The 12314-nt window shown below is 42.9% G+C and overlaps 1 protein-coding gene across 1 annotated transcript in view; it reads left to right on the top strand.

The window, feature by feature from the left end:
• The window catches only part of LOC115381104 (NACHT, LRR and PYD domains-containing protein 12-like), a gene marked incomplete at its 5' end in the record, with an annotated part of 61554 nt that overhangs the window by 16626 nt on the left and 32614 nt on the right, over positions 1-12314 (top strand). Inside the window, 2 exons of the mRNA XM_030082374.1 lie at positions 101-283; positions 7500-7682. Of these exons, the coding sequence (XP_029938234.1) occupies positions 101-283; positions 7500-7682 (366 nt within the window). The remainder of the gene's footprint in view (positions 1-100; positions 284-7499; positions 7683-12314) is intronic.

Raw genomic sequence — 12314 nt, 5'->3', positions numbered from 1 at the left:
TTACATTTCTAAACTCTTCCAGTCTGAACCTTCTTCAGCTCTCAGTGACTTCAACATCAATCTTTGTCCTCTAATCTCACTTCTTTCTCTCTTTATTCAGGTTGGTGGACTGCAAGATGTCAGAGATCAGCTGTTCTTCTGTGGTCTCAGCTCTGAAGTCCAACCCCTCCCTCCTGAAACATCTGGAACATCTGGACCTGAGTCAGAACCCTCTGCAGGATTCAGCAGTTGAGCAGCTGTGTGGTTTTCTGCAGGGTCCACTCTGTCGTCTGCAGACTCTGAGGTCAGACTCCATGTTTGAGTGTTTCAGTAAAGTAGTGTTGACACTAAAGGTCAGACATCAGGCTGATCTGAGAGTGATCCACACTGAGGATCTCCAGGAGAAACAGAGCTTCTTCTCTGGTCTTTAGTCCTGTGACTGTGGCAGAGCCGTGTGCAGCTCCACATTTCAAAGCTTGCTAGAAGAAGAAAGGAGCTGCAGTGGATCATTGACTGTGAACCTCTGACACGCTCCATGTTGACCTTCAGCTTTCAAAGCAGGCTGATCTCTCCTGGATCCAGCTGTCACTGATCTCAGGGAGAAGAAGAACCGTAGTGAGGACTCGGCGATATGGCAAAAAAAAAGTTATCACGATATTTTTTTTCATATCATTCAATCTCGATTATAATCACGATATGTTATATTGTTTTTAAACCAGTTTTAAAGCATCTGAACTGAAAATTAAAACTATAGAATAGTTTAACATTTTATTAACAAACCAAGTAAATGGCAATGCAAATTAAATAAGATAAACACAGAAAAATATAAGAACAATCTCACTTAGCAGTGCAGTAAATGGAAAAAAAAAATCGAGCACAAAGATAATAAAATCTTGGGATGCACTGTTTTTTCAGTAAAAGAGAAGAACTGAACGATCGTGAGTTAAAGTGTGACAGTTTACAGCCCAGACGATTTTTGTTGCTATAAAAGATTAAAAAACTAAAGAAACCGCCTGGAGATAATGAAGGTGCTTTAAAATGTAAACATTATTTTCAAGTTATGATGCTAAATATGCTGCTGCCATCATTAATGTTTGCATCAAATGTACAAAACTTTAATAATCTAGATTGGATCGATTAGACTTAAAATGTAACAGTACAAAACTACAATAATATAAAAAAAAAAATGGACAAAAGCAATCGTATGTGTGATCGTTTTTCTCCTCTTAGAATGTTTCTCGTATGGTGCAGTGGCCTGAAGAGACGACACTGGCTGCGGTATGTGCAGTCAATACCCGTGTTAATATGAATATTCTGGTTTCTGAAACATAATAACCTCAGGGAGATCCTCATTCAGACCACGGCGCACAGACAACGCCATGACTGCATTTGCACTTCATGCCACTAGGTGTGCTGTTTGCATGTTCAACCTTATTTTACACAGACACCACAGAAGAAGAGGGGCGCTGCAGGCTCTCTCTGCATGTTATTAGCGGCAAGACGTGGTGATATGTTCAATGATGCGATGCAGCGTTTTTTCAGTAAAAGCGAAGAACTGAACCATCGTTAGTTAAACTGTATCACCAGTAGTTCCTGGACTCAAAAGACCAGATTCCTTGCGGATCGGTGTGCGAGCAGCGGTGTGGGTGGAGCAACCTTTCCTGTCACCAGCATCTTCAGAGGATAACGCCGAGGCATGGCTGACTTCATCTGCTTCGCTGCCCTCGGCTCCACGTTCAGCTCATCTCTGTTTGCTTCTCAGACAACTTACAGGCGGAAGTTGAGCAGGAAAAAGTGGACTGTGATTGGCTGTGGTCACGCACATTTCTGCCTTGTCTGATCGAGTAAATGTGCTCACAGCTGATCACCGTGATCGACTGGAATTAATCGTGATCACTAATCACAATCATATAATCGCCCAGGCCGAACCGTAGTTCTTCTCTCAGTTCCTCGGAGCTCCAACCTTCTTAAGAAGATCAAATGAACAACAAGGATCAGTCTGATCAGTCTCATCTGAAGAGGATTAACTCCTCATTTCAACTGTGATTTACAACTAAAGTTAGAAACAAATCATTCATCAAATGTAGAAGGAATTAGAGTTCAGTGTAAAAGAGGTTGCAGTTCTTTCCTTTTCCCAAATGGGGGGGTGGGGTGGGGTTGAAGGGATTGCCCCCTACCAGTTTCACATGAGGAGAGATTTCTACTCTTCAGGGGGAATAATATGCTGGAGCCTAACTTTCAGTCCTCCATTGTCCATTCATGCCTCAGATCAACAGACGGCTAAACTCTTCTCTTCTTTCTCTCTGGGCTGCATCAGTGGCTCCTCTTCTCTCCATGTTCTCTTCCGGGGGGCTCTAACGTGTTTTAGTTCAGGGGCCACATCCAGCTCAGTTTCATCTTGAGTGGGCCGCAGCAGTAAAATAGAGACAAAATAATCTTTAAATTCAAGCTTTCAAGTTTTTCTTTGTTGTGCTGCAGAGTATACATGATACAAATGTGTGTTTTCACAAAACAAAACAATTTCTACAGAAAATGTCGACAATCTCAATATAAGGCCAATTTTAAACCTTCCAAAACACAGTGAAATGTCAGAGAACTTCTCCTGTAGCTGTTCTAATATGCATGTTTTTCCAAACTCACCCTGACAGCGAGGTCAGATCAGAGCCTCTTGTGGGCCAAAACCGTAAAGCAGGGAGGCTCTGAAGTCTTGTATGACTGTGACGCTTGTTGAAGTTTAGTCTGGATGGGATGATGTTAGTGTGGATATAACCTGAAAATGGACTTGGTTCACAGACAGCAGCTTCTTTGGTAACATTACTGTTAAGTTAAAGGATAGGTACGGTTTAAACAGCTTTCACGTTGTTTATAGAATCAAGTAGAACAAAAAACTCACCCAGAAGGCTTTTCTGATCTGAACAGTGCTTCGGGAGAAATTTAGATCCAAAATCGAGCGGCGGACATTTGTGTACGTCCAGCAGACGGGGCATTGGTAACGCTGCTCCTAAAACAGCTTTAATCGTCCAAAAAGTCTTTAGTTTCACCAACATTTCATCATGGTCCGCTCAGCCTCTCCTCCACGACAGCCCATAAATGTTGTCGTGGTTATGTTGACCTCTGAACTGAAAGCTTTGTTTATGGCTGCCGCGCGCATGCGCAGTACGACTCATTGTTTCTGGGGCTACTGGAGGCTACACGACAACTTTCTTCTTCCAGTTTAGAGCAAAATGGACGAATATCTGTTGGATGAAGATGTTGTGGACGAGAACTTTGAATATGAAGGGTGTCCTTACAGTTTCGAGCGAGAATATACAGATGAAGAGCACATCGAAAGGCGAGTACACAGGCAAAGAGAACGGCTGGCCAGAGCCGGACTGCGCATGCGCGTGGCAGCTGTAAACAAAGCTTTCAGTTCAGAGGTCAACAAAACCACGACAACATTTATCTCGACACCGGGCTGTCGTGGAGGAGAGGCTGAGCGGACCATGATGAAATGTTGGTGAAACTAATGACTTTTTGGACGATTAAAGCTGTTTTAATCGTCCCCACCCCCCCATTTGGGAAAAGGAAAGAACTGCAACCTCTTTTACACTGAACTCTAATTCCTCCTACATTTGATGAATGATTTGTTTCTAACTTTAGTTGTAAATCACAGTTGAAATGAGGAGTTAATTCTCTTCAGATGAGACTGATCAGACTGATCCTTGTTGTTCATTTGATCTTCTTAAGAAGGTTGGAGCTCCGAGGAACTGAGAGAAGAACTGCGGTTAGGCCTGGGCGATTATACGATCGTGATTAGTGATCACGATTAATTTCCAGTAGATCACGGTGATCAGCTGTGAGCACATTTCTGGTGGAACCCTCTGTCTTGTGTGTCTGATGAATTGAGTGTGAAGAAACTCATCGATCTGGATTTATTTCTGTGATTTGCCAGCAACCGTGTGACTGCTAATGTTGCTATTCCCGCGAGATCTTGTGTTCTCGCGATACCGACAGTCCCGCTCTCTGGATCAATGGTTTTTGTCCACCCACATCTTTAAAGTTACCTTCAGCACAATGTCACTAATTTTAAGAGTAATTTTCTATAATTTAGTGTTGATATCTTGTATTTCGGTTATCCTTTTATGCAGTGTATATATTACATCTAAATCCTTATTTTTATCTATCAATTTAGAGGACTCTTAGCAAATAAAGTATAAACATTGTTTTACTGTTTTTAGTCAATAAATTATTCTGTCTTTTTATGAACTAAACAATTCATTGATTTTACAAAATAAATAAAGACAATCTTCTTTTAAGCAACCTCAAAACGTCCCAGCGCACGTGGACGCTGAATCGCCAGCGCTCCTGAACGCATCACAGAGCCGCACTTCTCCCATAGTAACAGCTCGGGCTGCACTCGGGATTTTGACAAAAAACCTAATTGCGATTTTTCTGACCAATGATGCGATTGCGATTCGATGTGCGATTTTCACATTTTATTCTTTCAAATGCAGAAAACAGCTAAAATTATGGTAAAAAAAAAAATTATTGTTACTTTTACATGGTCTTGCTCAAGTTGACACAAAAAAATAACCGAATGTAAATTAAATTGACAAAGCTTCAGGCGGCGGCAGCCGAGGCGCCACCATACCTGTCTGCATCATGTTTAAAAAAAAAAAAAAGAGTGCAATGAAATAACAAAATAATCAAAACCCAATGCTGTCCACATTATAATTCAGTACTGGTCTTGCTCGCATGGTTCACAGAAAATTACTTAGACAACAGTTTTCAACGTGAAATAAATGGAAATTAAAACCCAGAACCGCAAATAGGCCAACCCAGTCTCACGGCAATTCCTGCTGTGAGTCACGTAAATTCATCTATTGCATCGTGTCCGGGAGCACGACTTGCACAGTTTTTTCGTGTCCCACGTCACTCTTTATAAACTAATACATTTCAATGAGAGTCGCCTGGCCACGCCCCCCTCGCGATTAAACGAGGCATAAACTGTTGTTTCTTTTATGCAGACACTCAAATAATAACCAGTTTTACTGTTTTATTGCCCTGTCCACGCTGAAGGTAACCAAATTAGTGACATTATCTGTCCATGCAGCAAGTGAATTTTACTTAAAACGAGATCTTAATATCAGAACATTAAATCAAGAAATAAGTCTCTGTATCTTAAATATATCTTAAATCAAGTGAGATGAGACATTTTGAATGAAAATAAGACTTTTGAACTTGGTAAGATTTTGAATTTTTGCAGTTTTTGCAGTGTATTTTGCAGTCCTAAAAAAATTGGAAATATAAAACTTTATTGATTTATTTCATTAAACATGCTAAAATATGTTCTGGTAAAATATTGTTAAAAATGTAAGGGTTTGAAATGTACTTGTTAAAATGCAGTGAAGCTAAAAACAAGAATGATAACATTTTGTGTTAAATATATAAATTAGAACACTGTATTCAGGTTCTTTATATTGTATTCCTTTTTTCTTTTGAGGTTTTTCCACCTAACGCTACCGCTAAAACTACCTCGACCACTGCTACCACTGCAACGGCTATAAAAGAAGCTAAAAAGGCAGCGAGTCGAGTCCTGCGTGCTTCAGTTGGGGGACATCCTATCAAGTGGGGAAAATCTGCACAAAACGTACACGCACTTGACACATGGTCTTCCCAACTCTATTGGCCCCGAGTTCCTCTGAAGAGGGGCGGAGTCCACGAGGTCATGTGATGTATTCGATACTAGTCTTTAATAATTAATACCTATCTCTCGTGTTGTAGTCCAGACCACATAAACCGAGTCCGCGGTGTATCCAGACCGAGTCAAAACCGAGACCATATCAAATGTAACGGAACACTTTGTTATGGTGCAGCTCAAAGGCTCAGGTGCAGACAGCAAAAGGCAGAGACGGGGGGGGGGGAAGTGATGGAAAAACAGGTTTATTTCCTCCCAAGCTTTTAGGACGGAGATCGAGTCCAAAAGGAGTGAGTCCAGACTGGTGGTGGGAACACTCCAGAGAAGTGTGTCCAGAAATCCTCCCTCTGAAGTAGGGAAGCCAGCCAGAGTCAGAGCAGAGCAGAAAGGCAGGCAGGTGGCTGGGAAGGCAGTCGGAACAGCAGGCTGAGAGGGTCTGAAGACCAGAAACAAGAAACTTGGTTAGTGAGGCTCCGACGGCGGCAGACAAACACAAACTCCCAAGACGAACCGTTGGTGTGTTACAATCCAGCGCTGATTGAAGACTGGGCCTCGCTTAAAGGTGCATTAAGGAGTTTGCACGTTTTATGCAAAACAGCGCCCCCTGCAGGCCTTGGGCGTAATGCAGCTTAGTGAAAAACTTGTCCCTGTGGCTCCCTGCTCGGAAGAGGGGAACTCCTTCCTCGCTCGTTTAGAAGCGCTCAAGTAAGATTTAAGTTTCTTTTCCCTGGTGGGGTCTGTGTGGAGCTGTGGCAGTGCCAGGAGCCAGTCTGTTCTTACTTCCTGGAAGATCCTGCTCAGTTGTTGCTCACTAAGCATCTGGCGGAGTAATGGCGGACAAAACGAAACCTAAGGAAATCAGGTCAGCCAGAGCGCGCATTACGTCATTCCTTTCAAATTCTCCCCAAAAAAACTCTGGTGCTGGACCGGCACTGCAACTTTCAAGTGACAATTTAGCGCTGTTAGAGGTACTTGTAATGAATATGTCAGGGCACATTGTACACATCATTAAAAATGTGTAACATATTTATGGTGGAAAATAAGTATTTTTAAGGTTGTAAAACTCCTTAATGCACCTTTAAGTAGAGGAGCCTCAGCAGACACTGCTGAATCTCATTCAGTGATGACTTGACCCACATTGCAGGAAACAGCCCTTCCCAGCACCGCCCACCTGAGAACACAACAAGAAGAAACAATAGCGCCCCTAATGGGACGCAGACGTGCAGCACATAACAGACTTTTAGAGGCAGTTTGGAAGGAGCTGGATACAAGTCGATGTTACTGGACTGTATTAAAAGAGAATTGAAATCATAAATAATTTCTCAGTCTTTGTCAGCTGTTAGTGAGGATTTGTGCTCTGGCGCTATGTTCACTCACATCCTGTGCACCTCCTGGGGGCTGAGCCCCCCCAGTCCATAAAACCTAGTAAACACCCCCGTCTGTCAACATGAAGACTCACTACTCACTGATCACTGAGCAGAAGCAGAAATCATTGGTGAATCATGTGACAGCAGTTTGATTCTTGGCTCTTTCAGAGTGATGACACACAATTTAATAAGTAACACTGCCTCATAACGCCTGGTCTCCAGACTGAGACTGGTCTTCAGTGCAACACTACCTATCTCTGTTAAATATGAATCATTATTGATCACTAAACGCTCTATAAATGTGATTCCCAACATTAGATTTGAGATGTGTGTGAAAAGAGCTCTTCTCCTCCTGTTGGCTTCAGCTGTTTGGACTTTGCATTTTTAAACTCTTCCAGTCTGAACCTTCTTCAGCTCTCAATGACTTCAACATCAAACTTTGTCCTCTAATCTCACTTCTTTCTCTCTTTATTCAGGTTGGTGGACTGCAAGATGTCAGAGAGCAGCTGGTCTTCTGTGGCCTCAGCTCTGAAGTCCAACCCCTCCCTCCTGAAACATCTGGAACATCTGGACCTGAGTCAGAACCCTCTGCAGGATTCAGCAGTTGAGCAGCTGTGTGGTTTTCTGCAGAGTCCACTCTGTCGTCTGCAGACGCTGGAGTGAGTTGACTTTGTGTTTGAGTGTTTCAGTAAAGTAGTGTTGACACTAAAGGTCAGACATCAGGCTGATCTGAGAGTGATCCACACTGAGGATCTCCAGGAGAAACGGAGCTTCTTCTCTGGTCTTTAGTCCTGTGACTGTGGCAGAGCCGTGTGCAGCTCCACATTTCAAAGCTTGCTAGAAGAAGAAAGGAGCTGCAGTGGATCATTGACTGTGAACCTCTGACACGCTCCATGTTGACCTTCAGCTTTCAAAGCAGGCTGATCTCTCCTGGATCAAGCTGTCACTGATCTCAGGGAGAAGAAGAACCGTAGTGAGGACTCGGCGATATGGCAAAAAAAAAAAAAGTTATCACGATATTTTTTTCATATCATTCAATCTCGATTATAATCACGATATGTTATATTGTTTTTAAACCAGTTTTAAAGCATCTGAACTGAAAACTAGAAATATAGAATAGTTTAACATTTTATTAACAAACCAAGTAAATGGCAATGCAAATTAAATAAGATAAACACAGAAAAATATAAGAACAATCTCACTTAGCAGTGCAGTAAATGGAAAAAAAATCGAGCACCAAGATAAAGTCTTGGGATGCACCGTTTTTTCAGTAAAAGAGAAGAACTGAATGATCGTTAGTTAAAGTGTGACAGTTTACAGCCCTGAGGATTTTTGTTGCTATAAAAGATTAAAAAACTAAAGGAACCGCCTGGAGATAATGAAGGTGCTTTAGAATATAAACATTATTTTCAAGTTCTGATGCTAAATATGCTGCTGCCATCATTAAAGGTGCTGTAGGTAGGATTTTGCTAGTCAGTGCTAATTTTTCTGTGTTTTCTTTAGATTAAATGTTAGAGTATCCATTGATAATCCTTTACGAGTGTAGCATAACTGCTCTACCGCGAGGGCGCAGTGTTTCCATCTGTCTCTGTTCTGAGCTGAAAAGGAATCTCGACAGCTCCAGGTATCTTTGACCAATCAGAAGAGCCCCTGAGGCTCTAACCGTGATTGGTTGAGGGGCGTTCGTCGCACGTTCTTGTGGGAGGGGCTTAACTTGCGTAAGGGCGTGATGTCAGAGAAAACAGGACAGGATTGGCTGTGCTGGGTTTCAAATGGCCATCTTAGATGGGTCAAATCGCCATCTTGCTTAGGTAACCCGAAGCAAGATGGCGGAGATGCAGAATCCTGCCTACAGCACCTTTAATTTTTGCATCAAATGTACAAAACTTTAATAATCTACATTGGACAGACTAGACTTAAAATGTAACAGTACAAAACCACAATAATATTAAAAAAAAAAAAAAATGGACAAAAGCAATCGCGCGTGTCGTTTTTCTCCTCTTAGAATGTTGCTCGTATGGTGCAGTGGCCTGAAGAGACGACACTGGCTACGTTATGTGCAGTCAATATTCATGTTAATATAAATATTCTGGTTTCTGAAACACAATAACCTCAGGGAGATCCTCATTCAGACCACGGCGCACAGATGACGTCATGACTGCATTTGCACTTCATGCCACGAGGTGTGCTGTTTGTATGTTCAACCTTATTTTACTCAGACACCACAGAAGAAGAAGAGCGCTGCAGGCTCTCTCTGCATGTTATTAGCGGCAAGACGTGGTGATATGTTCAATGATGCGATGCAGCGTTTTTTCAGTAAAAGAGAAGAACTGAACCATCGTTAGTTAAACTGTATCACCAGTAGTTCCTGGACTCAAAAGACCAGATTCCTTGCGGATCGGTCAGCTAGCAGCGGTGCGGGTGCAGCAGCCTTTCCTGTCAGCAGCATCTTCAGAGGATAATGCCGAGGCATGGCTGACTTCATCTGCTTCGCTGCCCTCGGCTCCACGTTCAGCTCCATCTCTGTTTGCTTCTCAGACAACTTACAGGCGGAAGTTGAGCAGGAAAAAGTGGACTGTGATTGGCTGTGGTCACGCACATTTCTGCCTTGTCTGATCGAGTAAATGTGCTCACAGCTGATCACTGTGATCTACTGGAAATTAATCGTGATCACTAATCACAATCGTATAATCGCCCAGGCCTAACCGCAGTTCTTCTCTCAGTTCCTCGGAGCTCCAACCTTCTTAAGAAGATCAAATGAACAACAAGGATCAGTCTGATCAGTCTCATCTGAAGAGGATTAACTCCTCATTTCAACTGGGATTTACAACTAAAGTTAGAAACAAATGACTCATCAAATGTAGAAGGAATTAGAGGTCAGTGTAAAAGAGGTTGCAGTTCTTTCCTTTTCCCAAATGGGGGGGTGGGGTTGAAGGGATTGCCCCCTACCAGTTTCACATGAGGAGAGATTTCTACTCTTCAGGGGGAATAATATGCTTGATCCTCACTTTCAGTCCTCCATTGTCCATTCATGCCTCAGATCAACAGACGGCTAAAATCTTCTCTTCTTTCTCTCTGGGCTGCATCAGTGGCTCCTCTTCTCTCCATGTTCTCTTCCGCGGGGGTCTAACGTGTTTTAGTTCAGGGGCCACATCCAGCTCAGTTTCATCTTGAGTGGGCCGCAGCAGTAAAATAGAGACAAAATAATCTTTAAATTCAAGCTTTCAAGTTTTTCTTTGTTGTGCTGCAGAGTATACATGATACAAATGTGTATTTTCACAAAACAAAACAATTTCTCCAGAAAATGTCGACAATCTCAATATAAGGCCAATTTTAAACCTTCCAAAATACAGTGAAATGTCAGAGAACTTCTCCTGTAGCTGTTCTAATATGCATGTTTTTCCAAACTCACCCTGACAGCGAGGTCAGATCAGAGCCTCTTGTGGGCCAAAACCGCAAAGCAGGGAGGCTCTGAAGTCTTGTATGACTGTGACGCTTGTTGAAGTTTAGTCTGGATGGGATGATGTTAGTGTGGATATAACCTGAAAATGGACTTGGTTCATAGACAGCAGCTTCTTTGGTAACATTACTGTTAAGTTAAAGCTAGGGTTGGCGATCTTGGAAAGCTAGCGTTAGCATGTAGCATCTCCCCAAGCCAAGCTAGCTCTGCCCAGCTCCCACCCCATTGGAGGAGCTCCCGTTGGGATCAGAGACGTTCGCGGTGCGCGCGGTGCTTCCGCGTTCCTGGCGTAACCTGTCCTCAGCGCTTTGTTTCTGCGTTTTTCTTCATTTGCACTACGCCAAGTTATGGCGCACTCAACGGTAAGTCAACCCCCAAACATTTGTCTCCGCTATTCTGCAACGACGCTCCGTCCTTCCACGTGTGCACTGAACCAGGGTCAGTGCACGCCATTGACATGTACGCGCAGGGGGCAGGTCGAACGGCGAAGGGATTTGATTGGTTCAAAAGAAGGTGTCCCCTCAAGACTATTGGTTGCTGTTTTTTCCCGTTTTACTCCTGCTGTAGATAGCGGATATTTTCCAAACTACTTTAAAAACATGCCATGAATGTTTTCCCATCGGGTCATAAAGATCATTTTAACCAGTATTTAGAAAAATGTATCTCATTCAAATCGCCAACCCTAGCTTTAAGATAGGTACAGTTTAAACAGCTTTAACGTTGTTTATAGAATTAAGTCGAACAAAAAACTCACCCAGAAGGCTTTTCTGATCCGAACAGTACTTCGGGAGAAATTTCGACCCAAAATCGAGCGGCGGACATCCGCATACGTCTAGGAGACGGGGCATCGGTAACGCTGCTCCTAAAACAGCTTTAATCGTCCAAAAACTCATTAGTTTCACCAACATTTCATCATGGTCCGCTCAGCCTCTCCTCCACGACAGCCCGGTGTCGAGATAAATGTTGTCGTGGTTATGTTGACCTCTGAACTGAAAGCTTTGTTTATGGTTGCTGTGCGCATGCGCAGTACGACTCATTGTTTCTGGGGCTACTGGAGGCTACACAACAACTTTCTTCTTCCAGTTTAGAGCAAAATGGATGAATGTCGATTGGATGAAGATGAGCACATCAAAAGGCGAGTACACAGGCAAAAAGAACGGCTGGCCAGAGCCGGACTGTGCATGCACGTGGCAGCTGTAAACAAAGCTTTCAGTTCGGAGGTCAACAAAACAACAAAAACATTTATCTCGACACCGGGCTGTCGTGGAGGAGAGACGTGAGCGGACCATGATGAAATATTAGTGAAACTAATGAGTTTTTGGACGATTAAAGCTGTTTTAGGAGCGACTTTACACATGCCCCGTCTGCTAGACGTACACAGATGTCCGCCGCTCGATTTTGGATCTGAATTTCTCCCGAAGCACTGTTCAGATCAGAAAAGCCTTCTGGGTGAGTCTGCTGTTCTACTTCATTCTATAAACAACGTGAAAGCTGTTTAAACCGTAATTTTCCTTCAATGTTGAGGGTCGGGGTAACGCTATGCTACATTTGCGTGTCTCCCCGTGGTTGGACATTAATTTTTAGTTTTCCCTCGAAGAAGAGCAGTGCGGTACAGCTAGCCAGGACAGTTAAAAGATCATATTCCAGCAGTGTCGTCCCAAATAGACACTTCCCAGATAGATGTGTGTGGAATTTTCCCAGACAGATGCTTCCCTTTGTAAAAGATGCATTTCAGGACAAATTCTGGTCAAAATATTGTCGTATTATCAGCTCATTACCACAGAAACCCTGAAAATACTGTATTTGTCCTCCGTTTTGCAGTTATCATGAG

The sequence above is a fragment of the Salarias fasciatus genome, chromosome 3 (assembly GCF_902148845.1).
Source record: "Salarias fasciatus chromosome 3, fSalaFa1.1, whole genome shotgun sequence".
In the NCBI taxonomy this organism is placed as follows: Eukaryota; Metazoa; Chordata; class Actinopteri; order Blenniiformes; family Blenniidae; genus Salarias; species Salarias fasciatus.
The sequence above is the reverse complement of the archived record's forward strand: the minus strand, read 5'-3'. Positions and strand labels throughout refer to the sequence as shown.